At 36.9% G+C, this 15,922-nt stretch overlaps 1 protein-coding gene and 2 long non-coding RNA genes across 4 annotated transcripts; all 3 read right to left on the minus strand.

Moving 5' to 3' along the window:
* Window positions 1–8,489: 8,489 nt before the first annotated feature.
* On the minus strand, window positions 8,490–10,378 carry LOC134620417 (uncharacterized). The gene is made up of 6 exons (XM_063466587.1): window positions 10,372–10,378; window positions 9,916–10,169; window positions 9,624–9,752; window positions 9,401–9,541; window positions 8,779–8,902; window positions 8,490–8,707 (listed from the first exon to the last, which is right to left on the minus strand). Exons 2-6 carry the CDS (start codon window positions 10,156–10,158, stop codon window positions 8,490–8,492), a joined length of 855 nt encoding a protein of 284 aa, XP_063322657.1. The 5' UTR covers window positions 10,159–10,169; window positions 10,372–10,378.
* Window positions 10,379–10,385: 7 nt separating this feature from the next.
* On the minus strand, window positions 10,386–11,474 carry LOC134615853 (uncharacterized). The gene is made up of 4 exons (XR_010091366.1): window positions 11,409–11,474; window positions 10,967–11,067; window positions 10,619–10,822; window positions 10,386–10,458 (listed from the first exon to the last, which is right to left on the minus strand). It is a non-coding gene; the product is annotated as an uncharacterized LOC134615853 (long non-coding RNA).
* A 1,577-nt stretch (window positions 11,475–13,051) lies between these two features.
* Window positions 13,052–14,913, minus strand: LOC135932589 (uncharacterized). 2 transcript variants are annotated; one of them, XR_010573583.1, is made up of 4 exons: window positions 14,872–14,913; window positions 13,982–14,136; window positions 13,218–13,431; window positions 13,052–13,075 (listed from the first exon to the last, which is right to left on the minus strand). It is a non-coding gene; the product is annotated as an uncharacterized LOC135932589 (long non-coding RNA). The 2 variants fall into 2 exon arrangements; XR_010573582.1 differs by lacking the exon at window positions 14,872–14,913 and having other exon boundaries at window positions 13,982–14,250.
* Window positions 14,914–15,922: the final 1,009 nt, after the last annotated feature.

The following is a 15,922-nucleotide window of genomic DNA, read 5'->3' on the forward strand; positions in this document are numbered from 1 at the left end:
CAGGGTGCTGCTGGGCTCCCTTGCTGAGCAGGACTCTGTCTGGACCAGGTCTGGACCGTTAGAAGTGGCGCTATCTTCTTCTTCGTTGGTTTGGTTTTAAATATTTGGCGCTTCCAAGGAGTATTGGTGCCCTCTGCTGTTGCAGTACCTCAAAGTCAGACAGCTATTTCTGACAACATAGTACCCGCCTCGTCTAAGTTTATATATATATGTGTGTGTGACGGTTTAGACACGTGATGCATTTTCTCCCAAACGTGCATGGACTTTAAGGAAACTGATTGTTACAGCTTTTATAATACATTTGTTGACTGCTCTTGACCTTGCAAACTACAACAATTTATTAACATTATTTCATTATTTTTTTGTATTTCATTTTGATCCATTAATTTTAATTTCAGAAGGTGGTATCACACTCAAACAGATTGAACACGGACTGAACAGTGGTAAATCCATGATTTAAACCTCCCTATAACCAGTGATGGGAATAACGGCGTTACAAGTAACGGCGTTACTAACGGCGTTACTTTTTTCAGTAACGAGTAATCTAACTAATTACTATTCCTATCGTTACAACGGCGTTACAGTTACTAACAAGGAAACGCGGTCCGTTACTATTTTTCAACAAACAGACGGTTGACGCTGTGTTCAGCTTACCGCATCTTCTGGACGCTACAGCGTTAAGCAGCTGCGCGCTCCCGCGGACGGCAATCACGAGCACTGTCCAGCACAACACCTAGAGCTCAGGAGGCAAAACAATGGCATGAGTGCTGCTGTTTAACTGAGGAAGATAAAGTCGTCCTGGTAAGCCAATCACATGACAACTTAAAGACAAAGCAACAAGGTGATATATAAAAGTTAAATTGTGTCGATAGGCCACGTAAAACCAGAGTCATGATAAACAATATATACGCGGCGTTTTTTCCTCAATAGTTTCGCCACGTTAGCGCTAGCAAGCACTCGAGCACTCTGCTTATGAGGAAAAAACACAAACCAAAAAAAAGTTTTAGGAGTGACGGCGAGAGAGAGTGCAGGAAAAGAGAGAGAGCGAGTTTTGAGATTTGTGTCGTTTAGCGTGTTTGGAGTGTGTAGTTAATGTGTTGTCTTGTGTAGTTAGTGTGTAGTGTTGTGTATAGTTTTGTGTTGTGTGTCAGAACAATGAGGCGACTGCTGTCTCCAGGTAGAAACAGGAGTGATACACCTGCTGCTGTCAGACCTGCAGGTATCAGGCTGTGATGTTCTCTTTATAGTGGACAGAAATATTTGGAGTGGCACAAATAATTTGTGTGGCATCTTATTGATGAACAGCTGATTGTTCTGTAAATAGTTTGAAATGGTTATTTTAAAAAAGGGTGAGAGGTAAATGGATGCAAATAACTTTGTTGTTTTTTCTACTTTTTCTACTCTGATTTTATGTTTTTTGTCTGATTTTAGATCAATTCTGGTTATACAGTATGACAAAATGAGAACATAACTGTAAATTCAGGCACGTGAGGTTGCGCTAAAAAGAATGATACCAAACAAGGCAAAGTAAATAGTTTTTAAAGGTAAAATGTGTTGGGAAAATCAAGAGTAGTAAAAAAATGGCCAATTATACTCTGGACGCCAGAGGGTTAAACGTTCTTTGTTTTTTTTTTTAAAGTAACGCAATAGTTACTTTTCCAAGTAATTAATTACTTTTAGAATATTGTAACTGAGTTACTAACTCAGTTACTTTTTGAAGAAGTAACTAGTAACTATAATTGAATTACTATTTCAAAGTAACTTGCCCACCACTGCCTATAACACAAAATATTTTTTTCATTGTAACTGTGTTATACTTGGTGAGACTCTAGAACTTAAAGAAATATACATTTTTTTTATTAGTAGTAATTGTTTGTATGTACTGTTAACATATACTGTTTTATCAAACAGCCTGAGGTTGTTGATATTAAAAACATTTCACCGTAACTTTCACATTAATTCTAACAATGTTTTCACATTTTGTTAAAATTAAAAGTACGGTATGTTTTGAGTAATTAATATACAGTTGTAAATCTTAAATTCAAATGAAAATAGCAGGAAAGATTGTCATTCCTACAGAGTTATTATGTAAATTGTAGGGTGATTAATTGTAAATAATGTTACAGATTTTTCCTGTTGTTTTCAAATACAATGGGCCATATTACAGTACATTAATATATTTTCAACATATTAGGAGTGTAAAAATAAAGGCAAATCACCGTTTTTCAATTTACAGAAATGTAATGTCCATATCACAATCAATTACTCTTTTTGATTTAATGGTAATTTACTGTTGCCATTTTACAGTTATTAACTGTAATTTTTATGTACATTTCTTACAGTGTAGTATTGATCCCAATGCTGGTATTAGTCCTGGATCAATAACACTTGATGGATGCGTTCAGCATGGAGCCCTGAGCTGTGTTACAGACAAACATGAAACTGACAGGTCTGTGTCATTCACAGTCTGTAACACTTCTAAACAACAGAGGCTGACCCAAGTGCCTCAGAGCCAGGCACGCTCACATCACAGCTCTCTAAAGAAGTTTCAAAATAAGAGCTGAAAGCTGTGTTTGCTTGTGTTAGCTTATTATTGTGGAGACTAACATTCAGTGATCATGTGTTCAGACTCATAATGATTACTCTCATAAATCCTGATCTTTGTATTTACTGTGTGTTGGATCAATAACTGAGATTCATCGTATCACACAGCTGTGCTGCTGCTGGTGATGTCAGCACATCTGGAACAATACGAGGTATCTGCTACCAGACTTATGGGCTCAAAATGTGGTCATAAATATTTTGTACTTGTAAATCGGTTTTGTACTTGTAAAAAAGATTTGTATCTGTAAAAAAAATTTGTGTGTGCGTAAAAAAGATTTGTATCTGTAAAAAAGATTTGTGTGTGCGTAAAAAAGATTTGTATCTGTAAAAAAGATTTGTGTGTGCGTAAAAAAGATTTGTATCTGTAAAAAAGATTTGTGTGTGCGTAAAAAAGATTTGTATCTGTAAAAAAGATTTGTGCGTGTGTAAAACAGATTTGTGCGTGTGTAAAAAAGATTTGTGTGTGGACTTAGCCAAAAAACCCCTGCAAGTTACACGTACGAATTTTGACCCTATTTTTCTTCCTTTAACCTGATTGGTCAATGTCATGTCAATCAATCAATCAATCAATGTCAAGTGTGCTATACTAAATTTGTGGGTCATCTGTGTCATCATGGGAACGTCCACGGGGTACTTCAGAGAGAACCCTTCTTAAATAGGAGAGTGTATGATACATCCATAGAGAAACGTGTAAATCTTTGAAAATTGTCTGATTGTTTTACTTAACAGGTGACTGTAAATCAAGTGGACCTTGGTCTATCTCCCTCCAGAACAGAGAACCTGGGATGTCCCTGTGACTCTTTGGTGGGTTCATTTTTTTTTCATTATTAAAGTAATGTTGTTTGAACTTTTTGAATACAGCAAGGTGGCACAGGATAGAACATATTTAAAAATAATTTTTAATGCAATTCAGTTTCTTTACTGTATTACAAAGTTAATAAAAATAAAAAGATTTTCATGAGAATATTATTTTGTTTTATTGAGTTTTACGCAATAAAACATTTCATTGTTCCTTCAATGCACTTCATATGATATCAGTAATTCCATAATTTTTTTCTTCTTTCAGGTGGCTTTAGGAAGACATGTTTTCCAAAACCTTCAAAATAGGCTGGTGCAGTCCTACCAACAACAGCCCTTGGATCTTGATCATATTGAGTTCCTCTGCGTGAACGCATCAACTCTAGTCTGTTCTCTTTCTGCTCATATTAATGTTCCATCACTGGTAGGTTTATTTGATTTAGTTTTGGTTACCTTTAAAAATCGTTTCAATATATGCCATTCTTATGTATCTTATAATGTTAATTTTAAAGTGTAGTAATTATGCTATACAAATACACCTGTCATCCATTGCTTTGTTAAATCCAAGATGAAATTTTGTTCTGTGTTTCAATATAAAGATTGTGGATAAGAATAATGTTACTAAGATGGTAAAACTGAATTCTAGGACTTCATCCAACTAAATATTTTAATGCAACCATCTTTTAGGTAGTTGAAGCTCTTCACCACCTCATCTGCCTCATCCATTCCGATATGGATACAAGAAGGTCTGCCATTGTTGTTGACAGCTCAGCTGGTGAACGGGGGAGGGCAAAGCTCTATGTTTCCAAAGACCACCTCAAAGATCTAATAAAGATGGACCTCTCCGTTCCTTGTATCTCCAAGCTTTTGGGCATATCGCAGAAAACAGTCCGACGAAGAATGGAAGAGTGGGGCCTCTCAATAACGGCAACCTACAGCTCACTATCAGATGATGAACTTGACAACTTAATTGCAGCCATAAAACAGGAATCGAAAAATCTTGGTTAGTTATTCATGTGAAAAATAATGCTTGTAATAAGATTCTATTTTATTTTTCTTGCTAGCAACATTTCATATTTACATGAATAACACTAGCTGAATGTCATGATTAGTTAGTAGTTTGATTTACTGTACTATAAGTGCCTTCCAATGTGCTGTTGTAATTCTTTCACTATGGAATGTCGTTTTAGGCTACAGAATGGTTAAAGGACGCCTCAGGGCACTGGGCCACAGGGTGCAGTGGAACAGAGTATGGGATTCCATGCGTCGTGTTGACAGTGCTGGAATCCTTGAAAGGATGGCAAATCTTGGATGTGTTGTTAGAAGGACATACAGTGTTCCTGGTCCTCTGTCACTGCTCCACATTGACACCAACCATAAGTTAATTAGGTAAGTTTAACATAACTCAATAGTCATAGGGCACATTTGGGCACATTACTATTTAACTCATTCATGCATATGCAAACACTGTATTTTACATTACGCCATTACTTTACCGCCAAGTTAGCAGTTATAAATAAATATATATATATATACATATATATATTTATTCTCTAAATTCTAACAGATTAAGAGAAGTTCACCAGCCTTTGCATGCTTTTAGAAATGTGTGATCCACTTTCAAATTTGACAAGTCCTAACTTGTAATGTTTCATATTTGATTATTGGTGAAAAATGCAATTAATTAATTATACTCAGTGTCTGAAGTCTTAGGGGCTGTGTCTTTTTCTCTTTACAGATATGGACTTGTGATGTTTGGTGGTGTTGATGGCTTCTCAAGGAAGGTTTGCATTCTTCACTAAAATAGCAGAAAATGTGATGCTAGTACTAGTACTTCCATAATGTCTCTTTATTTTCAGATCTTGTACTTGAAAGCAGCTAACAACAACAAGGCTTCTACAGCACTGACGTTCTTCCTTGAGGCTGTACAGAAGCATGGATTTCCATCGAGGTATAATGCAAAAACTTGCTGTTCACATTAGAGCATAGAGGCTTAAATCAGTCTCACTTCAATTTTGAATACACGTTCGTGCCTGACACACATGCTTACTGTCTGGAAATGATTGAATTTTCCTATCATTTGTATTCTATTTGCAGAGAAATACTACAATAATAATAATACGTTTTATAACACCTTAAGTTTACCTTACAATAGCAACAATACAATATATTGAAACATTGCAAATAAAATTTAGACATAAGTTAAAGAAGAAAAAAGCAAGCATGACAGTATAAAAAGCTGAGCAAGTTAAAATGGACTAATACAGAATCAGGTGTATGCAATTCTGAATAGATGGGTTTTGAGACGTGACTTAAAAGTGGTGAAAGAGTTTATGGTCCGGAGATCTGGTGGAGGCACATCCAAAGTCTTGGGGCAGAACAACTAAAGGCTCTGAGTCCCATTGTAGTTAGGCGAGCATGTGGAACAGACAGAAGGGAAACTGAAGAAGAGCGAAGTGTATGAGGGGGCGAGTACAAATGTAGTACAAATGTAGAAGATCAGATAAATATGGACAAATATGTCAAATCAGTGTCAGCTGTTTCCCATGTGTTTTCATTTTCTCTAATCACACTTGTGTGTATGTAGTCTGTGTGTTTCTGTTCATTCTTTGTCATGTTGTCTGTTGTCGTTTGTGCCATGTTTCCATGCGTCTCTGCTTCTACGCTCCATGTTTCAGGTATCTTTGTATCCACGGCGAGTTTCATGTTTTGGTTTTTATGTTTATCTTTAGTCTGCCCAGTTTAGCTTCATCTCTGCCTTTTGTTTTGTATAGTTTTTACCAGGCTTAAGAAACGGCTTGCTTTCTGTTAACATTCAAGTTTTGTTCCACATTCCATTTTTGTCTGCACTTGGGTCCACTATTCATACTTCACACAGTCAGCTGCTCAGGCAGACTGTGACAGAACAACCATTTCACTGACTTTGCAAGTTAACATTACTAGTTGTGCATTGTACTTTTGGGGAAAATATTTACAAATATAGCTCTGCATAAGAGCTCAAAGAGACCTAAAAATATTATGCAGTTGAATGTAAAACATTCACATTTTTCTTTAAATGTTTAACTTTAAAATATTGCTAAAATGTGATACTCTGTCATTTCTGCGTCCTTTGTTTTTCATATTTCTAGAGTGAGGGGAGACCAAGGAGTTGAGAATGTTGATATTGCTCGATACATGTTTGAAGTTCGGGGCTGTGGTAGAGGAAGCTTTATGTCTGGCAAAAGCGTGCATAACCAAAGGTATTCCTAATTTACAACAAAAACATATTTTTGATTGCCAGGTGTAGTATTCCCATAACATTTTGTTTGCACAGAATGCTTGGAAATTATTTCATTTTATGAGGATGAATGTCACTGTATAGTGATTTTTTTTTTTAAATGTTTTTTTTGTTTTGTTTTGTTTTGTTTTAAAGGATAGAGCGCCTGTGGCGCGATGTTTGGAATGTTGTCACCAACATCTACTACAATCTTCTTCACGGACTTGAGGAAGACAGACTCTTGGATCCAACAAACTGTACTGACCTTTTTTGTGCACAGTATGTGTTTTTGCCACGAATCCAAGCAGATTTGGAGACGTGTATTGAAGGCTGGAACAATCACTCTCTTAGGACAGAGCGGAACTACACCCCAAACCAACTATGGGAGATTGGAAAGACTCAGAATCCAGTCAATCCTCCTGAAAGTATTGTGGTATGATTACACATCTTTAAATCTTCAAATCGCTTTTTTGAAAAAAAAAATATATGTATATCATTGACAAAATTAATAAAGCATGTATTTTAAAGACTTCCTGAATTGATGGCGTCTAATTTCAGGCAGAGTATCCAGATGTGGACATTGCAGACTTGGACCAAACTGGTATTCACCTTCCAGAACTTGTGTCTCCACTTGACAGTGAGGATTTGGAAAGAGTGAGACACCTTTTCAATCCCATGGAACCCTCGATGTCCTATGGGGCTGACATTTACAGTTCCCTTGTCCAGTATGTGGAAGGCATTCTTGAGAACAGGCAGGATTTATAGCTTTATCTAGAGTGATGGTTGAAAATAAGATGCCCTAACAGATGTTTACATTATGTTGAATTATCAGTTTTTGTATCCAAGGACAGTTACTAAAAGTCTGCATCAATATTTATTTTCAGTTTTTAATCTTAATGCATTTTGTGTTTGATGAGTTTACAGTTATATTTTCCTGATAATCTGTCAGTTAATGCAAAGGTAACATGATAAATGCTTTCTGTTCTCATGTAAGTCCTTTGTTTAATAATAGCTTCAATAAAATTTTGTTTAGGTGCCATCATGCCTATTCTTGCTGATTTCTATTTTTATTTAATTGTAAAGGCAATATTCAATTAATCTACTTTATTTACAGTCTGACAAGAATTCTTTTTCTTAACTTTGATGGAGTGGCAACCATTCTAGAATGTAACTTGTATTTAAGTCCAATAACTGCTGCTTCAAATCCATGTCCTTGACAACTTCTAGATTTTAATTTGGGGTGTTCAAGCACATTTCCTTTGATTTACAAAATGATTTCAAACAACCTCAAAAATAATCCGGAAAATTATCATCCAATTTTCATAGCTCAAAACTTGACTTTATTGATAACAGCTTGAAAGTGACAAAAACTCTCATGACTGTAGAACTGTAATGTTTTGATGTGTGTTAGCTGTCCTGCATGCGGTAATTAAATAGCTTGACCACAGCTGACAGTGTGGCAGATTTTTATTAACATTATATTCAACAGCATTGGACTGTGTGTAACATTTAATACAGCTTTAGTATTAATCTACTTTTTTTCACTTCTTGTAATCCATGAAACTGCTTCAAACAAAGAGATGATGTGAATCGGATGCATGACAATGACTTTAAGTTAACAAAACAACCCTAAATAACACAGTCATTAGTTCCTTAACTTCAAATATAAAAATTAATGGTGGGAACTGTAACTTTAATTTTTATATTTAAACTCGCATGACAATATTCCCAAAAAATCAATAAGCCTAGGTAACAGTGAAACTTTTGGCTATGTAAAACATTTTTCAAGCATGGTAAAGTTTATTCGACATCCAGTGTCTACAAATTGCTTTTAAATAAGGCCGAAACCTGTGGCACAAGTTGCAATGCAATCATCAACATGTTTGGAAAAGACATTGTACTCGTGGAAGTGCCCAGGCACACGCAACGTTCCAAAACATGTAGAGGATATGAGGTAGTGTGCTTTGACCACTTCAACCTTCATGGTACCAGTCGGAATTTCCCATCCAACCCAAAACCTCATCAGCTGGCTGAGCTGGAATGGAGTGGCTGTAAAGTTAATCAATGCATTAGAAATCAAATTTGATTCAAATTTTGAATCACAATGCAATTACACTTGCCTGTTTCAATGTAGGTCTTCAGAAATCCCACTGTTTGCATTTGGATGCTTAGTGGGTAAGGTGGATCATCATCGTCTTCATCATCGCCCTCATCTCCTGGCCAAACAATGTGGCTAAGAACAGCCTAAAACGAGATTTCAGAGACACACTTAGGAATGCAACTGCCTTACAAAACAGTTTTTTTACATGTTACATTTGTGAAGGGACTTTTTTCCGACACTTGGCATTTATATATGGTGTATTCTATGGGGTGCTCATGATGGCACTGGATTATCTGGCAGCCTTTAAAAGAATTTCCCTCAGGATGAATAAAGTATTATCAATCAATCATTTTGTCTCACTTAAAGTATAATGGTAGAAGGACTGATTCTTACTTTTCTACTCTCCCAGACCCTTCAAAGTTTTTTCTACAACAATTATCATTCTCACAATCACATTCTTATTTTCAGTACTTCCTACCAAAAATTCATACAGAGCAGGGAGCCAGGGATCTTAACAAACTGCTGATCAGTAGATGACCTGCTCTACCTCCTGAGCTACAGCCTCCCCTAAAAGCAGCATTAACTGTCATGCCAACTAGCCTTGTCACTGTAGTCGGCATCTTAGAAATGCATTGAAATACCTGTGCAGTAAGAATGCTGTCTTCATGCTGGGGAAAGACCACTGAGGCTGTGTCAGGTCTTTGTTGAAGCATAGTCAACAATCCGGTGTCCTTCAGGCCTTTTCTGATGTGTTTTGTCTGCCTTTTAGTTCGGCCTATCACCTAAAACAATAATTAAAAATAACCACATGATATTTGCTTAGGTGATGACAATCTAAAAACAATTTTTAAAGGGCAATCTTACTGCATGATGGAGAAGCTGTTGGAACAGCCATCTGCGGTTTTCTGCACTGACGGGTGGCAAGTCCCAGGAAATGGCCAAATTGTTAATGTCATCCTTCTGCTGCTCAGTGAGGTGTTTATTACCATCAAGCTTATAGAGGAAAAAAATTCCATTTTAGTATGTTGCAAATATATTGCCTAAAAAATATGCATTTTCTTGAGGGGGGGGGGGGGGGGGGGGTATTTACAGTTATATAAAAATGAGTTAATTTAAATTATGATTTCACTAAGGCTTGAAGTAAATTAGTATTCACCATGCAAATTGTAGAACGAATATCTAGATCTGGCACATCATCGAGCTGGACAGTGACAGTGTCTCTATCAGCATGGACCAACATGTGAATAATAGCCTTGCTGAGGCCATGCAATCGTGGCCCATCGTTCAAAAATGAATGCCCAATCATTCTGCCTGCTACCACAAATAAGTCACTGTCTGCCAAAATCTGAGAAGTAGAAGGCACTAGATGGTTCTCTTGTCCCTCAAAGAGAAGGGTCATGTTGGCTGCACCTGGAGAAGAACAGTACAAGCAAAATAAAAAAGCTATAGCTTTATCTATTGACGTACGTAGTTGATTAATGAAGTTGTCAAACATGATGCAAACACTTCAATGGTATCTTTTTTTTCTTTTTTAATTTTTGGAGTAAAATTTTCGATGGATTATTTTAAAAACTCATCTCACATTAATTAAGAAAAGGATATAGAAACATACCGCTATGGATGTTAAAGCCATGTTGCAACTTTAGCATTGCCATGCTGAAAAAATGTCTCTGGACCCCAGTGCCAACAGCTGTGTCACCTATTTTAAAATTGGGAAAAAGAAAAAAACAACAACAACACAAGTAAAGTTACAAACTGCTTTACAGCACCCTTTAATGGAAAATCCTCATTTACCAAGTTGGAATGTTAAACAGCCTTTAAAGAAACTAACTGAATGTATGCTTCACCATAAGCATTACCTTGTAAAGAACAACGAAAAGGTCCTGCCCAATCAATCTGTGGTCTTTTGTAGAAAGCAATGATCTCTCGGCTCTGGGATGTTTGATCTTGTCGAATGTCAATGATAGCTGTGATTGTGGGGTTCTCCTCCTTTTCCTTTAAGAGATGCCTCTTAAACAAAACTGCAGCATCTTGGGGATCACTGGCCTTTTTCCACTGTTCTACTAAAAGATAAAGTACATTGTATGCAAAAATAACATTTTGTACTGTAAACCCAGTAAGCCAAAAAATTAAGGCCCAGCACACTTTCTGGTAAGCACGTCAATTTGGAATTTTAAATATACTCTGACATTTGGTATGAAAAGTACCTTCCTTATTGTTGGCTGGGATGTCAGTGTTCATCTCAGCAGCAAAATTGAGAAGTGTGTCTCTGAATTCATGTGCTGTGTGATGCAGGTCATCCACTTCACTTTACCCAAAGTGGTGCAAAAGAAAAAAAAAGGTCAGTGTTTAAACATATATACACTGATCCATCTATCTATCTATCTATCTAGATAGATGCAGGAATACTGTCAATAAAAGACAAGGTGACCTAAACAATGCACTCTAAAGAAGCAAAAGTATATTGTCAAAATGCCAGGATGAACACTGATAAAAGCTCATCCATGTGGTCAACATGATCATAGAAGATGAACAGGTTAGGTAAGGATGAGCCCCTGCTATGAGATGATGCAAAGGCAGAAGCAAGAGCAACTATAAATGTGCTACACATAGCATTTGTTTAGTGTTGTCCAACTAAAATGAACTTACCGATCACCACATGTACTGGCATGCAAGACCAAGTCATCTGGAGGATAACGATTTCCACAAACAGGAGAAGAAGGCTGAAGAGGATATTGCAATTAAAAAGTATATTTATTTTAGTCCTCGCAAAGATGAACAGTCCAAATCTAGCACAGAATGCCACAGGTAATTAGCAAATAATGAAATAGTTGAACAAAGATCTGCTTGGAATTTTGTATTGTCCATATTACAATGTTAAATATATCTGGGAACTCACCTCCAATTGGACATCATTCTGATGTGCCTGGTCAGTCATGCTTTCACACGCAGCTTCCTGGTAAAGGAATATAATGTTACATTACACGTTTATGGTAGGTAGGTACATGCTGCTCACGATTTGTCATTTAGAGCAAACTAGGGGATCAACGCCCCTCATGGGGACACTCCAATAGGGCATAAAGTTTTGGACTCTCCATCAATTGCTCTAAAGAAACGAAGAAGCTTCTCAGATGAGAGGTGGCACATCTTCAAGGAAACTTATAGAAGTCCAGATGTTTTCTTTCCAAACTCTTTACACTACAATGACTGGGATGACTGAGAAACTTCACAGACATTTAGAGCAAAACTTACGACTGATTTCAGCACATACATTGACTCTGGAAATTCACCCAAAGTAGTCTTGGGTAAAGCATAATATTCTGTCCTTCCATTTTGAAAGTAGTAAAAAGGAATACAACTTAAAAAGTTTTAGTTTTTAGCAAAGGTGGTAGCAATGTTTGTTTTACTGTTGAATTTGGCTTACTTGTACACAGTTTTCTACGTGACAAACAAGTAGCTGAAGAGTCATAGTCACACCACAGGTCTTGCACTGAGACTTCGGCATTTTGCTGAATTCTGCAGCATCATGTGGAAGAGGTGTAGTATCAATTTTTTCTTGGAGAGGGACAATATAAAGTGTATTTTTTCCATTGTTGGTGGCCATCTTGAGCGTCTTGGCTGTGTAGCCTTGTGTTCCCTGAGATACTAGAGAGAGATTTCTCTGTCCGCTACCACCTAGAATATGGAACAAAAACCAAGTAAAACGCATTCGCAATACAGCAATGTTCTAAAAGTTGAGCTCATAAAGTACAAATAAATCCATAACATTATGGAACACTACTGTTGTATAGCAATGTCTTTAAAAACTACCTTGTATCAACCTATACTTTTAATTTTTAAACAATGCTTAAAATGTTAAATGAATCACTAGACTAAAACAATATTTCATTCATAACTATATTCAGAATATTCAAGTTTTTTATTAAGTGGTGCTGTACTGTTGATGTTATACCTGTAAACAATGGAAGTGTATTGATGTGCATCTTATGCCTTTATTGCTTTTCAATCACAATGCGCCAAAAAAAGTGAGTTAATCTAAAAAAACAAGACCATGCCAACAAATCTGAAAACTAAATAATAAAAGCCATATCAGTGTTCGATAAGTTATTCTCGGAAGAAGTGTTAGAAATGTTTTAATTAGACAGAAAAGCTTCTTCTAAAACTTATCCGGATGCTTTTTACTCTAAGTAAATGTCTTCTATTAACTCAGACACAAAGTCGGGGAGTTAAAATGACTTACCTCCTGCTTTATACAAGAGCCATCCACCAGTTAGGGCCTTCATCTTCGGGTACTCTTCATGCAGAGCTACAGTAATCTAAATTAGGGTTAAAAGAAATCAAACATTTCCTCATGATTAGTTTGTCAAGTCAAATTGTAACATTTTTCAATTTTAATTTTGAAGTTTAAAATTAGATTTTTTTTGACAAGATAAAGGCATCTAAAATTGAGAAAAGTACTTCTTCATGATCAGCATTGTCAGCTATGCTGAGAGTTCGCCTTCCAAGTCCAGCTTGAAGAAGCCGTATTTCATTCTTTGGGGTTTTTGTCGTGGAATCAGGCAAAAGACAGAATTGCAACTGAATGTTGCGAACTGCATGTATGACATTACTAGGAGCTGGGAAAGGCCTCTTTCCTTTGGATTGCCTTCTTTGAAACATTGCTGGAAATGACCTGTAAATAAGATTATACATTTGAGGCATTAAACACTTTGCCAATTTCTTCCAAATTAAAGCAAGACTACTCATCTGATTGGAAAAGTACTGCATTACTGTTAAGGTGAAATGTCATAATGATGTTTAAGGAGGATCCAAGTGCATAGGTAATTTGCAGAACAGGTTGTTTAAATAAAAAGATGACTTACATAAAAGAGAGTAAGAGTAAAAGCTGAACACACAATAGAGACAAATCATGGATGCAGCATTTTACTTTTGTGCATGCCAGGTTAAAGCCTATGAATTATATTTTTAAACAAAAACCAAAGAGTAACTCAAAACCAAAGGGTTGCTTGAATCCAGTATTCATTATATCCTTGTCAGTACAGATGTTGTGTCTTCTCCAGAATACAGGGAAAAGAATATTAAAAATATGAACAACTGAAATACAAACCTAATTATCTGGGCTTCTACTTTACTGAATATCTTATTATTATTATTATTATTGTTCCATAACACTCCCCCAATGAATGGAGTAGTATTACTGGCAAATTTCTTTTTCTTTTTACCTTTGCATTTCTATTTGGGTGCTCACTCTTGGGGTTTGCTGAGGCACTGTCGCTGTAACAGATGTGGTTGCAGTTCCACTCCTAATATCAGACTGGGAAGTTGACAGAATTCCCACAAGATTCAGTATAGCCTTCTCTATTGCAGTCTTTGGCTCCTGTTGAAAATATATTTATATGTTATTGAACATCTGCATCTTCATTTAAACAATACCATATGGTTTCCCGATATATCCCTATTCCCTTATTAACCTGATATTAAAATAGTTAACAGTATAACTAATAGTCATGAGTGAGAGCTTAAAAGAACACTAAGGAAGCTTGTTAAGCCATAGTTACAGTAGTAGAAGAAAATTGAAATCAAATACTTTATACACGCACATATATTTGTGCTGTCAGCGGTAATCTCCTTAAAATGACGTTAACCGATTTTACGTTAGCAAGTTAGTGCAGCGTAACACGTTAGCACGGTTTGCTCGTTAGCAGCTACTGAAAGTGAAGCTAGGTCCCCTAACTTTCAGTAGCTGCTGAAAGTTGTTGTATACTGTAATTACTGTAGTATTACTCTAACACAAACTCGGGGGTGACCTGGGACCAGTGCTAAGGTCAAGTCAGAGCATTTCAGTTCCAAATATTACCAAAACGACATCTCATCGGGATTAAACTTAAATCCAAACACATAATTCTCCACGATGCTGCTGATGTTTAAGCAGACAGACCGTGCCACACAGGAGACTATTTGAACACATGCAACACTAGGGCTAATGTTGAGAGCCCTTTTTAAGCTAGCTTTTGGCACCGTGAAAAATTACAGTGTAGTAACCGAACATGATATTCAAAAATATATGTCTGGACAATTAGCTTGTTCCAGTAAACCATAAATTAAAGCTTACCTGCGCTGCAGAAGCGCCACCGCTGTCCTCCATCTTCAAACTTTGTTACCCTTCCAGGACCTGAAGGTCCGTAAAGCATCCCCTCCGACAGCCAAGCCCATCTGTTCTCTGATTGGATTGTTTAATTTGTGATTGACATGACATTGACCAATCAGGTTAAAGGAAGAAAAATAGGGTCAAAATTCGTACGTGTAACTTGCAGGGGTTTTTTGGCTAAGTCCACACACAAATCTTTTTTACACACGCACAAATCTGTTTTACACACGCACAAATCTTTTTTACAGATACAAATCTTTTTTACGCACACACAAATCTTTTTTACAGATACAAATCTTTTTTACGCACACACAAATCTTTTTTACGCACACACAAATTTTTTTTACAGATACAAATCTTTTTTACAAGTACAAAACCGATTTACAAGTACAAAATATTTATGACCACATTTTGAGCCCATACAGACTGAGCAGGACGTGAGACCTGTGGACTGTTTAAAGCTGTCCCTCCACAGGTCACTCAGACCTGATCCACACCTCAGTGATATTCTCTGACTTCCTCAGTAGAGACAGAAACCATTCAGATCTGGGACGATCAGCTGACTGACGATGTCACACAGACTGTGTTTTTCAGGAACAGTGATTCTGATGTGAGCCTGCTAGCTGACAGCAGACCTGATGAAACCACATGTCTGTGAAGGTTCTCAGTCATCCAGGTCATCGTAGACTAAGGAGCTTGGAAAGAAAAGCATCTGGACTTCTTTGAGTTGCTTGAAGACGTTTCACTTCTCATCCGAGAAGCTTCTTCAGTTCTAAGGTCAAATGGTGGAGAGTCCCAGATTTAAACCCAGTGGGAGTTTCCCCCCCAAAGAGGGACAAAGGACCCCCTGATGATCCTCTAATCACATGAGCCGAGGTGTGAAAGTGGGTGTGGGTCCTAATCAGCCAGAGTTTCGGGTGAGCTCATTGTGAAACCTGGCCCCACCCTATCATGTGATTTCCTGAGGTCAGATGGCCCAGGGTGTGAGTGGGCATTAAGGCGTCTGGGAAGGGAT

Source organism: Pelmatolapia mariae, linkage group LG3_W, assembly GCF_036321145.2.
Source record: "Pelmatolapia mariae isolate MD_Pm_ZW linkage group LG3_W, Pm_UMD_F_2, whole genome shotgun sequence".
Classification (NCBI taxonomy): Eukaryota; Metazoa; Chordata; class Actinopteri; order Cichliformes; family Cichlidae; genus Pelmatolapia; species Pelmatolapia mariae.

What these genes read in the sequence shown, in the direction of transcription:
- LOC134620417 (XM_063466587.1), bottom strand. Translation starts at nt 10,158, where the DNA reads ATGACCCTTCTCTTTGAGGGACAAGAGAACCATCTAGTGCCTTCTACT. An exon ending in ACAGCATTCTTACTGCACAG is followed by an intron (nt 8,903 to 9,400) that starts GTATTTCAATGC and finishes ATCTCGTTTTAG; the next exon opens with GCTGTTCTTAGCCACATTGT. An exon ending in GAAGACCTACATTGAAACAG is followed by an intron (nt 8,708 to 8,778) that starts GCAAGTGTAATT and finishes TTAACTTTACAG; the next exon opens with CCACTCCATTCCAGCTCAGC.